General features: G+C 39.4%; 1 protein-coding gene across 1 annotated transcript in view; it reads right to left on the reverse strand.

Moving 5' to 3' along the window:
- Positions 1-27,718, reverse strand: part of lamc1 (laminin, gamma 1) — a 205,420-nt gene that overhangs the window by 67,247 nt on the left and 110,455 nt on the right. Inside the window, 1 exon segment of the mRNA XM_052011503.1 lies at positions 15,285-15,415. Coding sequence (XP_051867463.1) covers positions 15,285-15,415 — 131 coding nt within the window.

Raw genomic sequence — 27,718 nt, forward strand, 5'->3', positions numbered from 1 at the left:
CCACTGACATCAGTCTTGCTGGCCTGTACTTCCCTGGCTTGTCCTTGCTGCCCTTCTTAAATAAATGGTAGAACATTAGCCACCCTCCAGTCTTCCAAAATTTCACCTGTAGCTGAAAATGAAGCAAATATTTCTGCAAGGGCCTCTGCAATTTCTTTCCTGGCTTCCCACAAGGTTTGAGGATGCACTCAATCAGGCCCTGGCGATTTATCCACCTTAATGCACATTAAGGCCGCCAATACCTCTTCCCTGAGGATTTGTATGTGACTCAAGACATCATCACTCATTTCCCTCATTTCTTTAACATACATCATTTTCTCCATAGTAAAAACTGATGAGAAATATTCATTAAAAATCTTGCCAGTCTCCTGTGGCTCCACATACAGAAGGTCATGCTGATTTTTAAGAGGACCTATTCCCTCCCTAGCCATGCTCTTGCTCTTGCTCTTAATACACCTATAGAATCTCTTGGGATTTTCCTTAATCCTGCCAGCCAGGTCCATCTTGTACTGTCTTTTTGCCCTCCTAACTTCCCTCTTATGTACTCCTGCACTTTTTATAGTCAGAAGGATTCACTCCTTCCCTATTGTCTAAACCTAATGCATACCTTTTTCCTGACGAGAGCCTCTATCTCTTCTCAGCTAGGGTTCCCTAAATTTACCAGTCTTGCCCTTCATCCCAGCAGAAATACACTGCCCCTGGACTCCTGATATCACACTTTTAAAAGCCTCGCACTTGCCAGTCATCCTTTTGCCTGCAAACAGTTCCACCCAATCGATTTCTGCAAGATTTAAATTAAATTCTACTTCCCATTCCGACACCGACATGTCTTTCCACAGCTTCCTCTACTGCCAGGTTGAGGCTAGACGCACATTAAAGGAACAGCACCTCATATTCTACCTTGGTAGTCTCCAGCCTGAGCGCTGAACATAGATTTCTCTAACTTCCGGTAACCACTCCCCTCTGTCCCCCCATTGTTTCCCTTATCCCACCGACCCCATCACCCCTTTCCCCCTCCCCACCCTCTCGATCTACCCATCACCCACACATTCCTCCCTCCGGTTCCCCTCCTCACATCCTTCCCTTCATTCCATGGTCCACTGTCCTCTTCTATCAGATTCCATTTTCTTCAGCCCTTTGTCACTTCCACCTATCAGCTCCCAGCTTCTTGCATCATTCCCACTCTCCCCCTCCCCCACCTGCCCATCATCCCCCTCACACCTGGATTCACCTATCACCCGCCAGCTCTTGCTCCAACACCCCTCCCCCCAACCCCACCCTTTTGTATACTGGCTCTCTCCCCTCTTTCTTTCCAGTCCTGATGAAGGGTCTCAATCCAAAACATCGACTGTCCATTTCCCTCCATAGATGCTGCCTGACCCACTGAGTTCCTCTGGCATTCTGTGTGTTGCAGCCCCTTCTTGTTTTTAAGTTCTACCCATATGGCCTCACTGGATGATTCCCCCAGGAATATCATCTCCAAGGACTGTTGTTATGTCTTCCCTCATCAAAAAGGCAACTCCTCCTCATTTCCTACTTGTACTTCTGTCACACTTGTAGAATCTGCATCCTGGAACTTTGAGCTGCCAGTCCTGCCCTTCTCTCAGCCACGTTTCTGTTCTGGCTCTCGTAAGTCCAAATCGACACTAGAGTTTATTTTGTCCTCAGTTTCATTCCCAAACATCCTTATTCTCTGTATAATCAACTGCTAGTCCTAAAAATCAGTATGACAGCCAGAATTTCATTTAACTACACCACTTACTGCATTCTAGTTTCCTGTTGCTCTAAAATCAGATTGTAAACGCCCCAGTTTTTAAACATTTTCAAGTCCTAATCTTGATTGAAGATTAAATTCCTTTAAAAATTACAGATGTTAATTGTATTGTTACCTGGTAAACAGAAGCTGCCTAATATAAAAAAATCTGATTGACTGGATCAATTAGGAATTTATGGGTACTAATAACTTTCTTTAACTCATGGTTGAAATTACTTTGAGTTCCTGAGTTGTTAGTCACTTATTTGGCAAAACACTTGGAAATGATCCAATTTGAACAGATACTGATAAAGATAATCATTGGCCACATTCCTTGGACTTTAATCCTTTATAGGCTGTTATAAAGCAATTTTCAAACATTTTTGAATAATGCAAGAATTGAAAAAGCCAAAATGTTCTTCTTTATTTAACATGAGTTAATGTGACCTTCTATTAATTAGCTGAAATAAGAGTTAATTGAGAAAATAACATCGAACAAGCACGTTGGAAAGTATATTAAAAGACAGTCGGACAGCTACGCGGATTGGAAAGGTTTAGAAGTTTATAGACCAAATGCTGGCATAGGGGGCTAGCTTGAATGGGGCGTCTTGGTTGGCATGGAGCAGTTGGGCCAAAGGGCCTGTTTCTGTGCTGTATAACTCTATGACTCTAAGTATGGCAAATTTATTTTAATGGAACAAAATGTGTCTGAGAGCCTTATTTGCACCTTTTCTAACATTTTGATAATTCTTTTTTGATATACCATAAATCCAAAGTTGAACAAACTCAGCTGGCCCTCTGGCCCCAACCACATAGTCCCAGTACTAAACCTCACTGCACTAGCTCCCTGTCCCTCAATGCATCTTCTGTCCATACCTTCAAATCCCTGGCTTGCCACATTAACTTCTAACTGCCACATTTTAACCCTTCCTGTACCTTTTAGACCTCAACATTTATGCTTTCCTCTGCCTCTCTAATTTGGTGACCAGTTTTCAACTATTTAAAAAATAAATTGATTATTTTTCTACTGATAATTATTAAGTGAACAAAACTAAGGTGAAAAATCCAGTTATCATTTTACATATAGGTGCTGATTCTCTTCACTTTTTTTTAAGAAAAGTGTTGTTGGAAATAAATAGGAACAGGAATAGGCCAGCTTGTATGTTCCTTGTACCTTCTCAGCCATTCAGTAAGGTCAGAGCTGATCTTTTAACTTCAGTGTCACTTGCCTGCACAAACCTCATAATTCTTGACTCCTTTTATCTATAGATCTCTGTCTTGAACATACACAGCAATTGAGCTCCCACAGTCCCCTTGGGTAGAGAATTCCAAAGAGTCAGAAAACTGAGTGAAGAAATCTCTTCTCATCACTGTCCTGAATGGCTGATTCTTTACTCTGACTGTGCCAATTAGTTCTAGATATGCCGGCTAGGGGAAACACCAGACCTGCATCTACTTTGTCAAGAATTTGGTACATTTCAATGAAATTTTCAGGCGAGTCTCACCAATGCCCCATACAATTGCAGTCAGCCATCCTTATTCTTGTACTTGAATCCACTTGTAATAAATTGTAATGTAAGTTTTGTGTTTCCTAAATGCTTGCTATACCTGCACATTATCTTCCAGTGAAACATTTACAAAGGCACCCAGGACCCTCTGGACATTAACACCTCTCAATATCTCCTGAGAAAATCTTCTGCTTTTCTACCCAAATGGATGACTTCACAGTTTTCCACATTATATTCCATCTGTCAAGTGCTTGCCCATTCAGGGAGCCTTTCTATTTTTCTGAAGCCTCTCTGCCCTTCTGAAGCATCTCTGCATCCTCCTCACAGGCCACACTGGCCACCAGCTTTGTAGCAGCAGCAATCTCAGAATGAAGTCAGAATCAAGAATCATGTCGAGTGCATTGTCATGTACAAAAGTACGGTGAGGTACAGGTACAATGAAAAACTTGCATGCAGCAGCATCATAGGCACATAGGTTCAGACACCAGGCAGAATATAAGTCATACATAATTATACAAGACAGTGCAGAGAAAAAAAATGACTTTAGTTCAAATTAAAATCACATTCAGAGAAAAGTCTATGGTAGTGTAAGAGGTCCGTAGTGTTCAGTTGCTGAAGTAGGATTACAGTTGTGCAGGTCAGTTCAAGAACCTATTGGCTGTAGGAAAGTAGCTGTTCCTGAACCTGGTGGTGTGGGACTTCAGGCTTCTGAACCTCCTGCCTGACAGTAGTAGCGAGAAGAGGCCATGACCTGGATAGTCGTGATCCTTGATAAAACATGCTGCCTGCTTGAGGTAGTGCCTCAATGCTGTGAATGGTGGGGAGGGTTGTGCCTGTGATGGACTGGGCTGTGTCCACTACTCCCTGCGGCCTCTTGCACTCCTGTGCATTGGAATCTTGTACCAGGCCAAGCTGTAACCAGTCACAATACGTTCAACAGTGCATCTGTAAATGTTTGTCAGAGTATTTGGTGACATGCCAAATCTCCTTAAGCTTCTAAGAAAGTACAGGTGCTGGCATGTCTTCTTTGTGATCGCATCTATGTGCTGGGCCCAGGACAGGTCATCCGAGATGTTAATGCTCAGCAATTTGAAGCTGCTTACTCTCCCCAGCTGTGAACTGGCATGTGGTTTCCCAACTTCTTTCTGAAGTCAACGATTCGCTTCTTAGTTTTGCTGACGTTGAGTGCGAAGTTGTGGCACCACTCCAGCAGTGTTCTACCTCAATCCTGTATACTGACACATCACCACCTGTGATTTGGCCAACAACAGTGGTGTTGTTGGCAAATTTGTAGATGGTGTTGGAGCTATGCTTAGCCAAACAGTCGTGGGTGTGAAGAAGGTAGAGCAGGGGCTAAGCACGCAGCCTTGAGGTGCACCTATGTTGATGGTCTGATGTATTAAAAATCTCTGATATACTACACGTGGTCTCCTCATCCAAATCACTGCAATAGACCGTGAACAGCTGGAGTTCAGCACTAACCTCTAGAGCACTACACTGATCATGGACTTATAACTAAAAACAACTTGCTTAGTCCTATTTTTTCATTTTCTGTTCATTCCCCAATTCTCAATCCATACCAGTACATTAATCCCTCCCACCTGCTCTAATTTTGCTCAATAACCCCATGTATCAGCTTTTCGAGGACCATCTCAGGTCTAAATACACCATGTCCATTTGTTTGCCCTTAATTAGTTACAACCTCAAAGAATAAGGATGTCAAACATGATTTTCCTTTCATAAACCTATGATGCCTTAGTCAAATTGTAATATAGATGTGTTCATAGTGCCATGGCACAACTTCCTTAATATATTCTCGCAGTACAAATGATAGAGTAATATACAGCAGCAGAAAAAAAAATGAATGTAGAAGTCATATGCTGGTGAGGACTGTGAATTTCAGCTGATCTTGTTGACATTTTCATGGGCTAAAAAGGACAAAGGGTTATGCAGATCTAAGCCAAAAGTAAGATACATTTCATGATTATAAACAGGCTAACCAATAAGCTAAAAATCAATAATTTTGTGCAGAATTTTCTTTCTAAATGACAGTTAATGAGAGTCCAAAGATGTACTGATAGGTTAATTGAATTTTGTAAACTACCCCTAGTGTAGGTGGGTGGTATAAGAACCGGGGAGGAGTTGGGCACATGACAGAGAATGGATTACAGAGAATTAAGTGGAGTAAGAGACTGATGGGATTGTTCTGAGAGATTCCATAGGCCATATGGCCTCTTCCTAAGTTGTAAGGAAATCTGAAATGTGGAAATACGAAACATTCTCCATTTTACTAATTATGGGAAACAGGACGGCTTCATTGCCTGTCAAAGATGTAACCCATGCTTAGGAAAAACAAAATATGAGATGTACCATTTCATTATTTGAGGTACTACAGTGCAGATTAATACAGTTGATATTCTTGAAATGTTTAGTATTATCTTTATATTTTCTATTTGTGCAGTCTAAATATTGGACCCATTAATGCTTCTTTTATGGGCAAATTGTAGTTCACCCTCAAATATGTAAGGACATGAAATTTATTTTTGCATTAAAACTGGAAAGATGTTATTAAACTGGAAAGATTTAACAGAAAAGATTTACAAGGATGTTGCAAGGACTCGAGGGACTGAGTTACAGTGAGAGGTTGTACAGGCTAGGACTGTTTTCCTTGGAATGTAAGAGACTGAGGGGTAAATTGGTTTATTATTGTCACATGTACTGAGGTACAGTGGAAAAACTTGTCTTGCATACCGTCCATACAGATCAATTCATTACAACAGTGCATTGAGGTAGCACAAGGTAAAACAATAACAGAATGCAGAATAAAGTGTTACAGTTACAGAGAAAGTGCAGTGCAGGTAGACAACAAGGTGCAAGGCCATAACGAGGTAGATTGTGAGGTCAAGAGACCATCTTATTGTGCTAGGGAACCGTTCAATAGTTTTATAACAGTGGGATAGAAGCTGTCCTTGAGCCTGGTGGTATGCGCTTTCAGGCTTTTGTATCTTCTGCCTGATGTGGGGTGGGGGGGAAGAGTAGAGAATGTCTGGGGTGGGGGAGGTCTTTGATTATGTTGGCTGCTTTACCGAGGCAGCAAGAAGTGTAGACAGCGTCCCTGGAGGGGAGGCTGGTTTCCGTGATGTGCTGAGTTGTGTTCACACCTCTCTGCAGTTTCTTGTGGTCTCAGGCAGAGCAGTTGCCATACCAAGCTGTGATGCATCCCAGACAGGATGCTTTCTACAGTGCATCGATAAAAGTTGGTGAGGTCAAAGAGGACATGCCAAATTTCTCTAGCCTTCTGAGGAAGTAGAGGCGCTGGTGAACTTTCTTGGCCATGGCGTCCAAGTGGTTGGACCAGGAGTGAATATCACCCATTGTGAACTCATCCAAGTGGTTGAACTTGGAGTGAACATCACCTATTAGAACTTGAAGCTCTCAACCCTCTTGACCTCAGCACCGTTGATATAAACAGGAGCATGTGCACCTCCCCTCCTTCCTGAGGTCAATGACCAGCTCTTTTGTTTTGCTGACATTGAAGAAAAGGTTGTTGTCATGACACCATGTCACTAGGCTCTCTATCTCCTTCCTGTACTCATCGTTATTTGAGATAAAGCTCGAATCATCTGCAAACTTGTAGATGGCATTAGAGCAGAATCTGACCACACAGTTATGAGTGTATAGGGCTGAGGACGCAGCCTTGTGGGGCACCAGTGTTGAAAATAATTGTAGTGGAGATGTTGCTGCCCATCCTTACTGATTGCAGTCTGTTGGTCAGGAGTCAAGGATCCAGTTGCAAAGAGAGGTGTTGAGTCCCAGGTCTATGAGTTTGGAGATCTTACAGAGGTGTATAAGATCATGAGAGGCATAGATAGGGTGAATGCAATCAGTTTTATTCCCCCAGTGTTGGGGAATCAAGAACTAGAGATCATAGGTTTAAGGCGAGAGGGGGAAGATTTAATAGGAACTTGAGGGGGAAGATTTAATAGGAACTTGAGGGGCAACTTTTTTTTACACACTGAGGGTGGTACACATATGGAATGAGCTGCCAGAGGAAGTGGTTGAGGCAGGCACAATAGCAGCTTCTAAATGACAGTTGGTCAGGTACGTGGACCAGTTTGGACAAAGGGCCTGTTTCAGTGCTATATGTCTTTATCGATTATTTGAATGTGGGGATTCTCACAACCGGAGGAATTGAATGGAGCAACCACCAGCTTGGCTTTTCCTGCAGTTGCTCTAGTGGGTATCCTCACCCCTGCTGTCAATCAGCAACCCCCTCCTGGTACTTACCTCACTGATGGGAATGCCAAGTCTCCTTCACTAAATCTGTGTGCTTTCTTTCACCTGCAAGCTGTGTTCTCTTCATGGAAGTCATGGTCTGTGTTAGTGGTATCTCACACGGGAACTGTGCCTTTAAAGGTTGATGACATTTTCAGACAGCAAATTGTCAGAAGCACTATTGATTTGAGCTTGGTTCCATTTTGCCAATTTCACAACTTTTTTTTTTGTAGAGCATCCAATTCACCATTAGCACTACACACAGGTTATGTTAAACACATCCAGAAAAGGGCACACAACTCTGGCAATATTTAATTAAATTAAATTTTTAATTAAATTTTATTTACAGCATGGTAACAGGCCCTTTCAGCCCAACGAGTCCGCGCCGCCCATTTTAAACCCCAAATTAACCTACCCGTACATCTTTAGAACGTGGGAGGAAACCGGAGCACCCGGAGGAAACCCACACAGACACGGGAGAACGTACAAACTCCTTACAGACAGCGACGGGAATCAAACCCTGATCGCTGGCGCTGTAATAGCAGCGCGCTGACCGCTATGCTACCGTGCCGCCCCTATACTTAGATCCTTGTTGATGACTGTCACTGTTACTAGCCTGAACCTTAACTAACAGGATTATTTTAGTATTTCCAGTTTATATTAAGAAAACACTCAGACTACTTCACAACAGGTGATGCAAATACCAAGACACGAGAGGTAAATATGGGGTGGATGGCAAGAGGAATGCATTTAAAGTAGCCCTTACATGATGGTATGGTCTAGGAAGTGGGTTCTAGAGAAAAATTACCAATGACTTCTTCAAACACTCTACTGATTTTTGCAAGGAGGCTGGTAAAAGTAAATTACCCTATGTCTGGGTAGGACATCCCAGTCACACGGTTGAGAAAATGCCAACTGGCAACAGTAGCCATCCAGAGGGCACCTGCAACCAGTTGGTCATATGAAATTTAAAACCTAACCAATAAATTTCAGGCCAGTAAGGTGTATCTGCTTTATCAATTTGCTGATATAGATTTTGGAATGTAGTGACAATGGCAAAGCTGAAGAGGTTGAATGACTAATCACATTTCTAAACAAGTGACCAATTTTTAACTAGTGACTAATCTTATCTTTATTTTATCATTAAACTGTTGGTCAATGAACTGAATTATCACATTATTGATACAAGACTATTTGACATTTGGTAATATTAACTGTGAATGTCTGATATTAGATCCATTCTTCTAAGGTGAAAACTATCCTAGACACTGCCATAAAAGTAATTATTGCTATTCCAGTTCAATGGATGAACTTCATTTATCCCTTGCTTCCCTGCTAAGACATTTGCAACATTTACACTCAGTATCACTTCCCTGTAAGATTAAGAAACAAAATGGAATACAAAATGATTAAAATTATCTTAAAGAACTGGCTAACCCCCTTCTGAATTTCTCACATCGCTCTGTAAAGGGCACTCTCCTCAAGCATGCAGAGACATTACTCCAAGAATTCTAACAAAACAGTCTCACATTGGGACATCTAACAACAATTCAAAACCATTATTCTTAAATAGTACAGCACAACAGAAGGTCTATTGATAGTACTCTGCAACGGCATGGCAAAAAGAAGTTCTAAAATGCTTTACAGCAGATCAAATAAAACTAAAATTACAAGTCACAGAAGATAACATTGGTGAATATGACCAACAACTTGATTTTAAGGATCATCTTAAAAAGGGAGAGTTTGGGGCATGGGGTGAGGGAGATGGGGAAGCATTTCCAGAACCAGAGCACCACAATGCACAGATATCAATGGTACAGCAATTAAATTCAGTGTTACTCAGCAGTCCAGAAAAGAGCCATACAGTTGGTACATTATTGGGCTGGAGAATATTATGCAGATAGATCATGGAGAGATTTGAGAACAAGTCAGAGCCATAGAGCTGTACAGTACAGCGCACACAGTCATGCCAAACTTTTTGTCCAACTACACTAACCCCATTTGCCCATGTTAGGTTCATATTGTTATATGCCTTGCCTATTCAAGTGCCTGTCTAAATGTCTCTTAAACATAATGATAGGGGATTCCACCACTCCCCTGGCAGCAAGTTCCAAATGTCAACCATTCTCTGTAAACTAAAAACTTTCCCTTTGAATTCCCTTTAAAACTGCCTCTCACAAAACTATACCCTTGTTTTTGCTACCCCTACCATAGGAAAAATATTCTGACATTCTATCCAATGTCTCTTATAATTTATATACCCCCTCAGGTTACCCTCTCAACTTCCTTCGCTTCATGGAAAATAAGTCCAACCTATCCAGTCTCTCCCCATAACTATATTCCTCCAATCCAGGCAATATCCTGGGAATCCCCTCTGCAGTCTCTCTCCAGTGAAACCTATCCTTCCTGTAGTGCAGTGACCAGAAACACACAGAATACTCAAAGTGCAATTTAGCCAATGTTTTGTAAAGTTGCAAAATAACATAGCAACTTTTGTATTCCATGCCTTGACCTATGAAGGCATATGCCTTCTTCACCACCCTATCTACCTGTGTTCACCCCAAAGAACCTCTGATCATCAACATTTCTTTGCACCTTAACATTTACTGTATATGTCCTACCTGTATTTGACTTCCCAAAATGTATCACCTAGCATCTGTACCTCCTACTTCTTAATACTGACATGCTCCATATTATTAATGTAAACCTCCCTGAACTCACTACACCCTTCTCCTTAGTGAATACCTTGCCCATGTCCCCTGGCTTCACGTACACATATAGATTACCCTTATATTTTCAAGGGGACCACTCTTTCCCTGGCTACTCGCTTGCTCCTGATATACTGATAAAATGTATTGGGATTCTCCCTAATCTTAATTGCTAAGGATATTTCATGGCCCCTCTTTGCCCTCCTGACTTCTTTAAGTTCTCTCCTGCACCCTCAATATTACTCGATTCCAGTTGCCTATACCAGTCCCTTTTTTTTCCCCTGATAAAACCAAGGCTCCCTAATCATACCATGTTTGCCTTTCATCCTTAATGGAACATGCTGGCCCTGAACTCTACTAACTCTTAAAAGGCTCTTAGATGTCTGATGTTGTTTTACCCACAAGCATCTGCTCCCAATCTACTTTTACCTGGTTCTCCCTTACGCATTTGAAATCAGCAAAGTCATAATAAAAAAAGAGATGGGTTATATTTCAATTGAAATGCAAAATTGTCACTGAATTTCTGTGGGGTAAAAAATCTTATGCATCCTTTTGTACTTTTCCATTTTCCTTGAGGATTATTTGCTCTATAATTACTGTTTACAAGCTGCAAGTGTATTCTTTGCACGACACCAACTTCTATACAATAGCAATGTAATCAGGCTACACCTCAGTATTACTGTACTTCAGAACATATCAAGACCAAAAAGACACAGGAGGATAAGATAATGAACTCACAATTTTCCTCAATATACATCTCATCAGGTGACCTTCACCTTCACAGGGTAACTTTAGTTCACTTGTGATATTACTTTTTCAAAAAGACAGGAAATGCTGTAAGTACTCAGAATTTATGGAGAGAGAAACAGCTTTGATACCTGGTCAGTGAACTTCTCAGAACTGCTGAATGCGAGAGATAAACAAATTCTATGATGCAAAAAAGGAGCAAAGGGGAGGTCAGAATGAAAGAATGGGATGGAGCACAATGAATATAGGATTAAGGCACAAGACAAAAGAGGGTGATAAAGGGATATGAGAAAAAAAACAAAAAAAAATCAGATTAAAACTGGTAATTTTATAAATTGCTGTTCCATTGATCTGCCCTGGGTCAGAGTACACTTTGCTGGTTAAAAGTGTAAGTTTCCAATTAAAATAATTATTGGATTGATAACAATGGCATTATTCCTGCTGGTATCTTTAGTCAGTAGTTTTACTGCATTTATTTAATTAACATTATCCAAATATCAATCTTGTATGTTGGCTTCAAGAACCGTTATGGTAACTGACAAATTATTAAGGAGTCAACATACACAACTGGACTTGTCCAAGGTGCCAAAATTAATTTGCAACTCAAACTTGTATGGCTGGATAGGTTTTGGAGACCTATTATGTATGTATTGCTGGAGTCTTGCTGCCTTTAAATCTAAAAATTGTGGAAAAACAGTAGCAGAGTAACGTTTTGACTTCTGCCAATATAAATGCAATTTCTATTGTCAAGAGGCCACATGCCTCATTAAATAACCACCACAAAATTACACCAAGACAAAACTTGGAAATAAACTGTTTATTCTAGGTGATTAATTACACAGCAGATGGAAAGGTAATAACAATAGAAGAATTAAAGGTGGGGAGGTGGACAAGGAAAAGCTTTCTCCTATTTTATGGATAGTGAACAGCTGTCTTTTTGACTCCTATTTAGTGTAAAAACTATTGTGTCATTTTTGTGTGAATTTTTGAAATTTGTAAATGGTTACTTCCAATGCCAGTGAAAGTTATACAAGTTCATCTGATAAATTTAGGTTTGGTAGAATTCAACATTCTTCCAAAGACCATTGTTGATTTTTTTTAACACTTTTTCTCCCCCCATAGTTTACCAAACTTGAAGCAATATAACAATAACAAAAAAAAAATAAGGTCTCAAAATTTCATTTTTTCCTCCCATTATTGATAGGGCAAAGTTAAATATATCTTAAGCCCAAGAAAGGTATTTTCCTTTAACTGAAATATCCAGACACGGGGAGCAACTTTCCACTGATTTTCTACAGTACTTCTTCAACTATTAATGGGTAGTTCTTCTGTCATTATTTTAGCTTTCAAGCACTTTGATGGCAGCATGCAATGTCAGACTCCACAGTTGTGTATTTACCACCTCCCCCCCAACCCCCACCCACATAAATTCCATGAGAATGAAATTTATTCTGTATCTCAAATTTTTGAGTAGTGATTTGCAAATTCTGTCAAGGCCAATTTCCATAACCAAACAGCCACTTCATTTTTCAGAATGGTGTTGTTGGCAATGGCAGCATTTATTGCCCATTTCTCAAAGTGGTGGTGATGAAACACTGCAGTCTTCAAGTGAAGGCATTCCCATAATGCTTTTGCATAGAGAATTCCAGGATTTAGACCTACTTACAATATATTTCCAAGTTACAACAGCTTGCAACTTAAAATTTAACCGAAATGTTATTCCCATGTGCAGACTCCTCTCCTCCTCCTCGGTGGTAGGGATCATGGATTGGGGAAGTGCTGCTGAAGTAGTCTGCTTGATTAACTGCAGTGCATTCTGTATATGGTACATGCTGCAACCAGTGTGTGCCATTGGTAAAAGGAACGAGTGTTGTGACTTTGCTGTACCCCCCAGTGCTCTCAGCCAACAGAAATAAAAACAAGTGATAATTACTCCAAAAGTAATAGCCTAACTCTATGCTTTGGTAGAAAACATGAAACGGCACAATGAAATTTTACCTGCTATTTAATTAAAAAAAATTAACTTATTAGTTAATTTGCCAATCTTGCATTTGTAATAGTCTTCCATATTATAGGAGTGTGAAATTGACAAGTGAAAAACCAGAAAGTAAGCAAATATTATGTCTAAAAAAAAGTGCACTTCTATTTTTAAACATGAATCAATATTGTTGACTCAATATTTAACAAAACAACTGAAATAGATTTCACCTATATAAAAGGATGAAGATGTAGCTCATTGGAGTGAAGAGTGAAAATTTTTATTGCAGTTAAGATTAAACCTTGCAGTCCTATGCCTAAAACAAGACTCAGAACTGAATCTACTATATTGTCCCATGGAATGCAATGAAGCACGTAATTATTGACTCAAAGAAGATGCATAAGCAGCTAAGAGCTTGAAAAAGGAGCAAGACTTGCTTCTTAACAAATCATAAAGGGAATCAGAAATCATTTACATCATTTGAAGTGCAATTTCTACACTGAAGTTGGTTATACAAGAAACAAGTATAATGAAGGTGTAATAGAACATGTAACAAGTGTTAACATGCAACAAGGTTATTCTAACTTGTATGATTTTGCTCTATTAATAAAAACCCAAGATTTCAATATATTACTTCACATTTCTGCATCAAATAATATCTGCATGCCTCATGCCATTTCTATCTTCTCCTGAAATTAGTTAATATCCATTTCAAGGTTTACTACATTTCCAAGTTTTGCATCTGAAAACTTGCAGACTCTGCAGGGTTGTAACATCAGGCACTGGGACACACCACCACTGCACACTTCCCTTCAGTCTGAAAATCAGGAATTCATTTCTAATCTCTGGTTTCTGTACCTTAACCCTACTGCTGACATCCTTTTAAACCCAGAGAGTTTAATTTTGCTAATAAGTCCTTCATGTGACCCTTAGTAACACACCTTTTAAAAGTCCATCGGCAAGCCATGAACTCTCCCCTTTAACTTTGAAGAACCTGATCAAGTTATCTAAAGATGTTTTTTACTTTTCACAATTTAATGCCAACTATTTTTTTGCTTGCTCATATTTTTCCATGTGTCAATTTACTATGTCCCAGATTACCATCTCCAAAGGGTTTCCAACTAATGAGATTAGACTGTCATTTAAGAACTCTCAAATTTGTGAGATAATCCTGCTTTTTAAACAAAACCTCATTGGATATCCCAAATTAACAGACACAACTAGAAATGTGTCATTTGTTTTATAAAATGATATCTTTATTAGTCACATGTATATTGAAACACACAGTGAAATACATCTTTTTGCATAGTGTTCTGGGGGCAGCCCGCAAGTGTTGCCGCGCCTCTGGCGCCAACATAGCGTGCCCACAACTTCCTATACGTCATTAGAATGTGGGAGGAAACTGGAGCACCCAGAGGAAACCCACGCAGACGTGGGGAGAACGTACAAACTCCCTACAGACAGTGGTGGGAATTGAACCCGGGTCGCTGGCGCTGTAAAGCGTTACGCTAACCACTACACTACTGTGCCTGAGGGTTTAGCCACAACAAACATTATACTATCTGATTTGTACTTATCCAGTTTATTATTTCCTCTAGCGCAATTAGCATATCCTAGCAAAAATAAAAATAAAACCTTTGCCTTTAGATATACTGGCATTTCTTCTTCAATACCCTCCACTGGCTCACCTACGCGATAGAATCTGGTAATAGAGGCCTCGAATATGCATTGTTATTTCCAATAACCCTTTCACATCCACATTCACGTGCAAATGCAGCATGATAAAAGCCAAATTCAACAACTAAATGCAGAATATATCCAAAGTTAATCCATCTGTAAGCACATGTACCTGTATTCCCTTACACACATGTACCTGTATTCCCTTAAACACATTAAGCACCATCAACTCGCACCTCTATAAGCATTTAATTAATTTGGATTTTAAATAGCTTTTAACCTGCTGATGTTTCATAGTCAGCTTCCCAAAGAACTTCCAAGAATTGAGAATCTAGCATGACACTGATCTCCTACAAGGAATGTTAAAACCACCCATGTAAACTTTAGTCTTCCCTGATGTTCACTTACATTTTTGTTTAGGAAGGAAAAAGACCATCATAAAACAATCCTAAATGAAGCAAAGGTATTATAAAATAAAAACTAAAATGCCTGCTGACAGCTGACATCATTTCCAATGCCAACTCTTTTACAGCATGCAGAATGTTGGCATTAAATTTCTATTCTTTTCATGCACTTGCTTAACAAAAGAGTTCACCTGTAAGCAACAATTGTCAGAAGTAAATGGGAAACAAAAGTACCTTCCACCAACTGCAAAGTCTGAAATAGCGTAATAGTAGGACTTCAGAACCTTCGGGTCATTAAAAACCTCGTCCCCAAAGGTGTTCAACCTATTCAAGGTCACTTTGATGTCAGTTGCTGTCACCCATTCCTGTAAGTGAGCAAAGAATAACCACATTAGCACTCTGCCACATGCATAATTATAGGTCATTGTAGTCAGGAAATAATCCACCATTGAACAGCTGGTATAACCAAATACTTCTGCAAAACATTCATAATGGGACATTTTCTGCATTGATTTATATAAAAAGTTTGATAAAAATAGAGTATAAATTGTAATTGAAATGGAACATATCATTTTGTGTTTTATATCCAAGTGCATAATGTTCAATTAAGCCATTCTATAAAATGGCATTTTTAATTTGCGAACTATATCCAAGACACTATAGTTCTATGGATCTTGTGGTAGCTGATAAAGCAAATTTGGGATTGGCAGACTCTGCATGAAGTGGTACTTGAAGGGACAAGCAAGGGGGCCGCAATCCAGCTTTTGTCACTTCTTTTCCAATTTCTCCCAACCGGAGACTCCATGTTCCCTGTTCAATCCCAGGTACTTCTCCAGTTTGAGCAGTAATAATAACAACAACGACGATGACGATATACCAAAATAATAATAAACCAATACCAATAAAGGCCAGGGCATTCCACTGGATGGTGAGGATGTTACATTCTTTTCAAACAGGCTTTGAGAAAATTATTTCTCCTTTCATTCTGGTAACTTTTTGCCATGACAGAACTCAGAATAGAATGCTAATTACAGGAGTATTTGACGGGCATATGAGCATCATGGCCTGCTCACTGAAGTCAGCTGAGTACATTACAGCTGGGGAAGTTGGCTTGCTGATCTAGCTTTGCTCATTTTGCCAGTGGATTTGGAATATTATTGGAAAATCAGAATTGATTATATTTTTCAGTGCTTTGACATGTTTGCTGTAGATGGTCTAGGTCTCTGAAGTGTACAGGAGGATGGGAATCATTGCTTTCCAGAAGACCATGAGCTTCGTTCTAGGTTGGATGTCTTGATTTTCGAACAATTTTCTCCTCAGACAGCCAAAGGTTGAAGTAATGAAGTTATCATTAATGTTTGCCTTTGCTGAGAGCTAGGTCCCTAGAGGCTCACATTTTCCAGGGTCACATTATGCACTTTTTTGTTGTGCAGTAGAGGAACTTTGGTTTGTGGGCACTTTCAGTGCAAAGTCCATTTTCTCATATGTTTCAGGTAACAAATTGACAATGACTTGGTGTTGTCTCCAAATGTGTGCATAAGCAATTGTTGTCTGCATATTGCAGCTTGCTGACTTGGGTCAGATTGACCTTGATGCAGGAGCGGAGGAAATACTCTGTTACCTGACAGGAAAGGCTCTTGCAAGGTTAAAAGGCAATGAATAGCAGTTGAAATTGTTCCCTGCATTTTCTTTGGAATTTGCATCACACTTTGGGGGGGGGAGGGGCAGCTCTTCAGGTCACTGGGAGGAGGCAGTTAAAGAGTACGAGGGCAATGACTATCCCTGTGGCAGAGATTAGGGAGGCCCATCTGTATTACTGATTTTAATAGCATCTCTGATACCTTCCAGCATGCCCATCACTTCTCAGACTTGGGACTGTGAAATTGTGACTGAAGTTGTTAACTGCCAAATTTTGGAACCTCAGCAGGGATTTTAGGTTCCAGAGGCCTTGTTTGTTTTTGAGTTGGCTTGTGTTTTCTTTCCCCCAACATCTGCAACCTCCTCAATCAGTGAGGAGTTCTTCCAAAAGTTCCTTTCACTAAATGCTAATTGCCTTTATATCCTTGATGAGTTCTTCATTCTTGGCTCTCAGTGTGGTGGCCTTGGGTGTTTGAGCCACGGATGGCCCTTGACAGTGTGAAAGAACACGTGCATGCCACAACGGTCGGTGTGATACAAGATCTCCTGAGCTCTTTCCACCCATGTGCTCATTGGGTCACAAGTTTTTATTGAATGCATGCCTTCAAGAGCCTGCAGAGCCATTTTTAGTTTCACACTGCAAACATCAGGATTTCGCCACTGGAGGTGGCGAGTTGAATTGGTGTCTGTTTAAACACTGGTTAACTATCGAGAGAAGCATTTTGTAAATTCTAGATAAATTAAATTAAGTTGAATACTCTCCTCTAATACACCAAGAAACAATGGAATAAGTACCTCTGGAACTTAAAATTTTCATTATAATTACAGCAAAATATTGGAATTTTCTGCATGCGTTCTTTCCATCCAATGTCTCCAAACTACATCAAGTATACTTGTAAATCATAAACCGTTGGAAGAAGTTATGCCGCCATCAAGACAGACAAAGAGGATATTCAAAGAACGGCCCCAGTGCCTAGTCAACTTTAATCCCAAGAAATGAAAGGGGGTTGTATGTAAATTAGGATATTTCACATTTTGTAATAATGTTGTCAACCCAGACAGAAGATTGAGGCACAGCTCTCAGTTTATCAAATTCTGTTCAAGTGTTATCAAAAGACAATATACTTTGCAAACCCATCATTGTGTGTGGATGAGGAGACTATCAATACCATATTAACTGGTCTTTCTTGTAAAAATTGTGTATAATTGATGTTTTTCTTATGAATGTTGCTTATATGATTCTATGTGCCTGCAATGCTGGTGCAAGTTAGTTTTTCATTGCACCCATGCATACACGTACTTGTGCATATGACAATAAACTTTGATGACCACTGTTGACAACTCAAACTGTGGGGAAGGTGAGCTTTCTCTGAATACAAGAAGTTGATATTTCTGTGCAGAAATATAATGCCCAATTTCTTATAGTAGTATCAGACAGTTGTATCTGTCAAGAAATTATTAATCACTGCCTTTACACGAGAAATATGTTGCAATGATACATCTTCCCAAGAGAAATCTGCCACAATTAAAATTATTCATGTGACAAAATTAAAATGACCTGCCCCATGTTTAATGCCTTAGGACATAATTTTCCACCATATAAGTGCAAGTTCTGTTGACTAAAATTATTATTTAAAATACCTGCTTTGTAATAACTAGGACTTGTATAGTAACTTTTAACATAGTAAAACTTACGTAGACAGTTAACAAGAACATGAAATGTAAATACTGAAGCTGCAAAAGGAAATTTAGGGGAAAAAGTACTTTGTGTGGAATTTATATGCAGTTGCACTTGTGATGTTGATTCAGCTATACATTTGAAAAAGTGTACGGAAGGCATTTCTGCTTTCATACAGACAAAGATGGCAGAACAGAGAGATGCACAAAAACTCCACCACTCCTGAAAATATTAAACATTTTTGACAGATGCCAAGTCACCTTGTGAATATTTCTGGTATGTGCTCTTATTTCAAAGTTCCAAAATTGCAGCGTTTTTAAACTGCATCTTCGGTTCATTCCATTTGGGTTTTGTGACCAGTGGTTGGAAAGGGATTTTCTACTAGGCACTAATAGTTTTAATAATATGCAAATTATTGGGAGGAAAGATTTTAAACTTAGAATAGACAAGTCAAAGCATCTTAGTGCAGGAGTCAGGACTTGAAGGTTAAAATAATTTTTAATCTTTGCAATTACAATAGAAATTGGCATATGCTATGTCCTATTAACAGGGAGCAATTTGTATAGAGCAAGATCCTACAACTTCATATTGTCTTTTTCTAAAAAAAAAGCACTGAGCTGTTGTTATCTGCAATGAACTACCTAAAAAGGTGGAAGAAATCCTTTCAATTGCAATTTCCTGGAAGGACCTGGCTAGGAACTGAAAAAGGTGGTCAAAGTAATTATGGTGCATTTATTTACAATTTTGTTATTTTCAAAATGAAACACTTCCAGCTGCATGTCATAAAACTTGCTGGAATGGAATTGATAGCTTGCACCAAGTATAACATCTGACTCACATTAGTTGAATCCATGCACATGCAAGGCAGAAAACATTTTATATAAAAAAACAAGTCTACCATTCACAAAACTGAAGCACATACTCTGGGTTCCATACTGTCCCCTAGAGAGCAGGGATTATCCCAGAAAATAGCCTCCACACCAATCAAAAATCTACTTCTGGCAGTCTTTTAATATTACTGCAATGAGGTGTGTCTGCCAAAACAAAAGCTGGTGTTGGCTCTTTTCATTAAGAGAATTGTGCACTATTATCTTGGCTGAACTAAAATTCTACCAGGGCAATTCATGTTTAAAAAAAAAACCTAAAATTATACACAAAGGCCTCTTGAAACATTGCACGTTCAAAAAAATTTGAATGAGCATTATAATTATCACCAAAATTCATTATGAAAAAGTCATAACCATTAGACAGTTGTAACACTCAACAGGAATAAACAGTGGCAATTCTATGGCACATACCATCAGAAAAACTTATATTGCTTCCATAATATGACATGAGATTTAGTGAAAATTGGTATCCCTTCAAATTACTAGCTGAAGTATCTAGACTAAGACATCAAAAAAGATTTTTACAGCCATTCAAAACAAATACCAAAACATATGAATTGGCAACTTCCCATCAATATGCTCAGTTAAAACCACAAGCCCAATGCACTATGGAAGACTCAGATTAAATCTGCACCTGACATTAGGTTAAACAGCACATACTTCAAATTGCAGTCCCTATAGAATATAAACAGTTCTGAACACATCTTCAGGACTCTCATCCAGACATGTTCCGACTGCAAAACTCGAAGCCATAAAACCAGGCAATGCTGCACTGGCTGAGAAGCCGCCATGCAAATGAGACATTAAAGTAAAGGCTGGTCAAGTGCACATGAATGATCTATGGCAAGAAAGGAGAAGCAAAGAGCTTCTCCTGACCCGTATTTGAACTATTTATCTCAAAATCAATGCCACCAATATGCAGTCATTTGCTGTCAGAGTGGCCATGCTGTGCAAGACATTGGTTATTCAATCTGAATATGAACACCATTTCCATACTTTGCTTGCAAATTACCTTGGAATTCCCTTAGCATTTACAAAGTGCAATAAAAGATGTGAATTAATCACTTCTTTTCATTGTTAAAATATGCATGCAGGTTGATGTTCATTAACTAGAAAGGTCTAATATTTTAATTCAAACCCATTCCAAATAATCTCCCATGGATTTGTTCAGAACATTTTTCTTACATATGTCTCTCACTGCAACTACTAATCGCCATTTTGTTTCACTGATTACCATTGTTACCTTTTTAAGCACATTGCCATAGTATTGTTTAGGACTCAATGTCTTTACTTCCTAAAAAGATCAACACCATTTTACACCTATTTTTCCCTCTCTTTCATGTACATCTGTAAATACTTATTGAATGTCCAACGTGTTACATGTCTTGCAATCTTCCCATTTCCCTTGCTTGTCACAAAGACTTAGAAACAGACTCAAGACCAAAGTTCTCAAAAACACCAAGGTTTTCTTTTCTCCCTTTCCTTTCTTATTCTACCTCCCCACCTCCAAAGCAACTCCCCAAAAGAGAAATTCGTTTGGCAGTGGTTTGCTCTATGGACTGAAGTAGCAATCAACAAAATGCATGAAGAGTTTTATTAATACTACCATGGAGGAAATCATATAGAGGTTTGAAAATCCTCATCAACTGAGTGATTTGCCTCCTGATTTATCATGGCTGAAAAAGAAACAATATTGCATTAAATGGATGCACTTGGGGAAACTTGAGGAACACCGCCTCATCTTTTGACTCAATACATGACAAACAGCTCAATATTCAAATCAATAATTTTAGATAAACATTCTATTTAAGTTAATACTATTTATGCTTCCTCCAAATCTGTCCTCGTTTAACTGTATAATTATCACTTTCACTGTGCAATGTCACCTCTTTTGTCTTCTAAGTTCTCCTGCATTCCCTAAATAACAGAAACCATTTTTTTGTTATTTCTTCCACTCACCCCTTCATTTTTTCTGGTATAATGAAAGCACACTGACCTGAAATACTAACTCTTCTCTTTTCAGATGTCATTTCCAGGATTTTATGCTTTGTTTTTGTGGATAGATGAACAAATGGACTTTTCTGCTTAGAACAGAAGCTCAGGTTCAATCCTGTCAAAGTCTACTTTGAATCCAAATACAGGACTGTCACTAGTGGTGATGATTAGTGGTAGAGGTAATGCAAGGTAGTGAAACAAGACCACCTTTGTGGGGGGATTTTTCAAATCAGCTTGATGATCTTGAACACTAGTGACAATGTAGATAATATGAGTAGAACTTAAACGTTTGAATGCATTTGCTGTAGTTTCGGATAAGAATTGCATAGAAAAGGCCCAAGAGAAAAAACACATGATGTGCTAAAAGTATCAACTTAAGTGACACACCCTGCAGAAACAAATCTAAACCAGATAAAAGCACACTACAATCTTTAATGACGAAAGTAAATTTTAATTCTTCTGCAAGCATGACATTAATATATACCTCTACAAAACTGATGCAGTAAGCATTAAAGACATTATGCAACTTGGCCAACCCTGGATCACATGGAATAGAGTGCAAATACACAACAGCCTGCATTTTGTGAAAACAAAAATCCCTAAGTTTGTTTTTTGGATTAGTCTCCAATCCCTGAAGTGTGTGTAGGACCTCACAGTTCCAAAGTTGTCAGCTCTGAGTAGCAAGTTCTCACAAGAAACACATAAGGCAAGTCCAGACTTTCTTTGGACATCAGTGGTGAACATAGGCAGCTCACTGCTAACTACAAATTCTGGAACAATGCAAACTTCAAATTAAACAGGTTGAACTAAGTTGAATAAATATGAACATTAGTAGGAAGAACATTTGGAAATTTATGGTAATTCAATGTTGTGGCATTGGAACTCCTGAAGTAAAAATTAAGAAATTTCTTTAATGGAGTTTACAATAAAGCTGCCTTATATCTTAAATTAACAGATGCTAATCATTTATTACTTTTGCTTTTGTCTGGACTTTGCATAGACTGCTTTAGGAGCTGGAAGTCATTAAAGGCAGACAGGATTTCATTTTTACGCTGCTGCTTCTAGGCCATAATACCATTAATTATCAGATATTCAGTATATCCTCAATGCAGATCCAACCATGTACTACATATTTCAGACACCTTGCCCACAAATTACCTCAAAGGAAAAACAGAAGTTCTTCTGAAATTATCAAAACAAAACAGGCTTTGTTAACGTGTGGCATCTTGATAAGCATTTCCATATTAGATCACCCAGATTTGACAATAAATGTTTAGTATGTTTGGTATCTGAAATTTGCAGGAATTTCCCGTCAACTTTTGCCATTATGGTTTTTTATATTCACTTTTATAAAGTGAAATACAAATGCTAACTAGTCAATTTTCTATCATAAGTGCAGGTCTAAGAATTTACCCAATGGATGAATAAGGAAGAGAATTAATTACTTTAAAATACGTGCAACAGGATCCAACTACAGGCGGTCCCCAGGTTCTGTAAGGGTTCCATTCCCAAGAAACGCAAGATGATTTCTCCAAGTCAGAAACATCCATTTCTATAGTAACCCACATCGTATCACTCTACATGCACTTGCTTCAATTCCTTCATTTCTTTGAATAATTACCTTAACAGTACCCAGAGTTAAAGTAATGGAATACACACCGTCATTAATGAATGCCATGAAACGTTTTATTATTACTAGCTTGAAAAATGCTTCAAAAATGCATGCAAGTATTTGCAAAAAGTCAGATGATTCATAACCAGCCCCTGTGTCATTTGCTCTCTAACCCAATGCCATTTGACTTCCATTCCTCTTGTGTATTATGAAAGGATTTACACATACACCTTTAACAATAAAATAGCTACCCCTCCATTTAAGTATCAAGAGTTTAAATCACAAAGTATATTGTCCATTTTATGGATGCAGAGACTAAAAGAGACCAATTTCTTTTAATAACTTGCACATTCTTTTAATAATTTACATTCAAAAGGTCTACCATGTTTCAATCTTAATGATCTCACTCTTAAGACTAAAGTAAATTTGCTCCATGATTCTATGACTGGACCTCTGTTTACAATTCTAAAATTGTCTCATGAATTAGGTAGATCTCAGAACAAGATGCAACTCTGTTTTCTGAAAGAGTTCTCACATCAATCCCAATTTCATATTTTCAATATACAGTGGCATGCAAAAGTTTGGGCACCCCTGGTCAGCGTGTAAAAGATGACCTGATTTCCAAAAGGCATAAAGTTAAAAATGACACATTTCTTTAATATTTTAAGCAAGATTACTTTTTTATTTCCATCTTTTACGGCTTCAAAATAACAAAAAAGGAAATGGGCCCGAAGCAAAAGTTTGGGCACCCTGCATGGTCAGTACTTAGTAACACCCTCTTTGGCAAGTAACACAGCTTGTAAATGCTTTCTGTAGCCAGCTAAGAGTCTTTCAATTCTTGTTCGGGGGATTTTCGCCTATTCTTCCTTGCAAAAGGCTTCTAGTTCTGTGAGATTCTTGGGCTGTCTTGCATGCACTGCTCTTTTGAGCTCTATCCACAGATTTTCCGATGATTTTTAGGTCAGGGGACTGTGAGGGCCACGGCAAAACCTTCAGCTTGTGCCTCTTGAGGTAGTCCATTGTGGATTTTGAGGTGTGTTTAGGATCGTTATCCTGTTGTAGAAGCCATCCTCTTTTCACCTTTGGCTTTTTTTTTCACAGACGGTGTGATGTTTGCTTCCAGAATTTGCTGGTATTTAATTGAATTCATTCTTCCCTCTACCAGTGAAATGCTCCCTGTGCCACTGGCTGCAACACAAGCCCAAAGCATGATAGATCCACCCCCGTGCTTAACAGTTGGAGAGGTGTTCTTTTCATGAAATTCTGCACCCTTTTTTCTCCAAACATACCTTTGCTCATTGCGGCCAAAAAATTCTATTTTAACTTCATCAGTCCACAGGACTTGTTTCCAAAATGTATCAGGCCTTGTTTAGATGTTCCTTTGCAAATTTCTGACGCTGAATTATGTGGTGAGGATGCAGGAAAGTTTGGAGAAAAAAGGGTGCAGAATTTCATGAAAAGAACACCTCTCCAACTGTTAAGCACAGGGGTGGATCGATCATTCTTTGGGCTTGTGTTGCAGCCAGTGGCACGGGGAACATTTGGCTGGTAGAGGGAAGAATGAGTTCAATTAAATACCAGCCAATTCACACGATCACAAGACAAGGGAGCAGAAATAGGCCGTTCGGCCCATCGAGTCTGCTCCAAAGAAAAGGGGAAAAAGAAATGAGAAATTGGGTGGGGGGGGGGGGGGGAGTCTGCTCCATGAGCAAAAAAAAACTATTCTAACCCCAATTTCCGGCCTTATCCCCATATCCCTTGATACCTTGACTAATTAGATATCTATCTATCTCCTCCTTAAATGCCTCCAATGATCTGGCCTCCATTGCTGTACGTGGCAAGGAATTCCATAAATTCACTACCCTCTGGCTAAAGAAATTTCTCCTCATCTCTGTTTTAAATCTGTACCCTCTAATTCTAAGATTGTGCCCTCTGGTCCTGGACTCACCCACCAAGGGAAACAGCTTGGCCACATCTACTCTGTCCAGTCCTTTCAACATTTTAAGTGTTTCTACGAGGTCCCCTCTCATTCTTCTGTACTCCAGTGAGTACTGTCCAAGAGCCGACAAAGGCTCATCATACGTAAGCCCTTTCATTCTGGGAATCATCCTCGTAAATCTCCTCTGAACCCTCTCCAACATCAGCACACCTTTCCTAAGATATGGGGCCCAAAACTGTACACAGTATTCCAAATGAGGCCTCACTAGTGCCCCGTAGAGCCTCATCAACACTTCCTTACTTTTATATACTATACCTCTCGAAATGAATGCCAATGTAGCATTCGCTTTCTTTACCACCAATCCGACCTGGTGGTTAACCTTTAGGGTATCCTGCACGAGTACCCCCAAGTCCCTTTGTACTTCTGTACTTTGAATTTTATCCCCTTCTAGATAATAATCTGCCCGTTTATTTCTGTTTCCAAAGTGTACAGCTGCACATTTCTCAACATTGAATTTCATCTGCCATTTCCTTGCCCATTCTCCTAAACTATCTAGGTCTCCCTGCAACCTTCCTGTCTCCTCAATACTCTCTACTCCTCCACCTATCTTGGTGTCATCCGCAAACTTAGCCACAAAACCATTTACTCCATCATCCAAATCGTTAATGTACAGGGTAAAAAGAAGCGGGCCCAACACTGACTCCTGCGGAACACCACTAGTAACCGGTAGCCAACCAGAACAGGATCTTTTTATTCCCACCCTTTGCTTTCTGCCAACCAGCCAATGCTCCACCCATTCTGTTACCCTACCTGTAATTCCATGACCCCTCACCTTATTAATCAGTCTCTTGTGCGGCACCTTGTCAAAGGTCTTTTGAAAGTCTAAATACACAACATCTACCGCCTCTCCTTTATCCACCCTACCTGAGATTTCTTCAAAAAACTCCAGGCAGGATCTTCCCTTCACGAAACCATGTTGGCTTGGACCTATCTTGCCTTGCACCTCTAGGTATTCCATAACCTCATCCCTGAGGATCGATTCTAATAACTTTCCCACCACCGACGTCAGACTAATAGGTCTGTAATTTCCGTTATGCTGCCTTCCAGCTTTCTTATACAGCGGAATTACATTTGCAACCCTCCAGTCCTCCGGAACCATGCCGGAGTCTATCGATTCCTGGTAAATTATCACCAATGCCTCGCAATCTCTAAAGCCACCTCCTTCAGAACCCGGGGATGCACCTCATCCAGTCTGGGAGACTTATCAGTCTTTAGTCCATTTAGCTTTCCTAGCACTTTCTCTCTAGTAACCTTAACTGAACTCAGTTCCATTCCTTGAGACCCCTGACTATCTGGTATATTGCTGATGTCTTCCACAGTGAAGACCGATGCAAAATACTCATTTAGTTCCTCTGCCATCTCTTTATCATCCATTATAATCTCTCCCGCACCATTATTGATTGGTCCTATATCAACCCGTGTCTCTCGTTTACTCCTTATATATTTAAAAAAACTCTTAGTATCCTTTCGAATGTTATCTGCCAACTTCCTTTCATAATTCACCTTTTCTTTTCTAATGACCTTCTCAGTTTCTTTCTACAGGTTTTTAAAAGTTTCCCAGTCTTCTGTTTTCCCACTAATCTTTGCTTCCTTGTATGCCCTCCCTTTTGCTTTTATTTTAGCCTTCACCTCTCTTGTTATCCAAATTTGTGCCTTTTTTCCATTCAAAACCTTTTTTCTTGGAATATATCTATCCTCATTTTCCTTATTTCTTGTAGAAATTCCGTCCATTTCTGCTCCACTGTCCCTCCCGCAAGCTCACTCTTCCAATCAATTTGGGCCAGCTCCTCTCTCACGCCACTGTAATTTCCTTTGTTCCACTGAAATATTGATACATCAATTATCAGCTTCTCCTTCTCAAATTTGAAACTGAACTCAATCATATTGTGATCACTAGTTCCTAATGGTTCCTTTACCTTTAGTTCCTTAATCACGTCCGGTTCGTTACACAGCCCCCAATCCAAAACAGCCGATCCCCTGGTGCGCTCATCAACAAGTTGCTCCAAAAAGCCGTCCCGTAGACATTCCACAAACTCACTCTCCTGAGATCTACTGCCTTGCTGGATTTCTCAGTCCACCTTCATGTTAAAATCCCCCGTAATTATCTTAACGTTGTCACTCTGACATGCTTTTTCTATTTCTAACTGCAACTTATAGTCCACTTCCTGCTATTAGGGGGCAGATATATAACTGCTACTATTGTCCTTTTACCCTTGCTATTTCTTAGCTCCACCCATAAGGATTCCACCTCTTCTGAATTCTGGAAGCGAACATCACACCATCTGCAAAAAAGCTGAAGATGAAAAGAAGATGGCTTCTACAACAGGATAACGATCCTAAACACACCTCAAAATCCACAATGGACTACCTCAAGAGGCACAAGCTGAAGGTTTTGCCATGGCCCTCACAGTCCCCGACCTAAACATCATCGAAAATCTGTGGATAGAGCTCAAAAGAGCAGTGCATGCAAGATGGCCCAAGAATCTTACAGAACCAGAAGCCTTTTGCAAAGAAGAATGGGCGAAGATCCCCCAAACAAGAATTGAAAGACTCTTAGCTGGCTACAGGAAGCGTTTACAAGCTATGATACTTGCCAAAGGGGGTGTTACTAAGTTCTGAGCATGCCGGGTGCCCAAACTTTTGCTTCTGGCTCTTTTCTTTTTTTGTTATTTTGAAACTGTAAAAGATGGAAATAAAAAAGTAACCTTACTAAAAATATTAAAGAGATGTGTCATCTTTAACTTTATTCCTCTTGGAAATCAGGTCATCTTTTACTCGCGTAGCTATTCACAGTAACAGAAATTTTAACAAGGGGTGCCCAAACTTTTGCACGCCATTGTAGATATAATGTAGAGCTTA

The sequence above is a fragment of the Pristis pectinata genome, chromosome 3, assembly GCF_009764475.1.
Source record: "Pristis pectinata isolate sPriPec2 chromosome 3, sPriPec2.1.pri, whole genome shotgun sequence".
Taxonomy (NCBI): Eukaryota; Metazoa; Chordata; class Chondrichthyes; order Rhinopristiformes; family Pristidae; genus Pristis; species Pristis pectinata.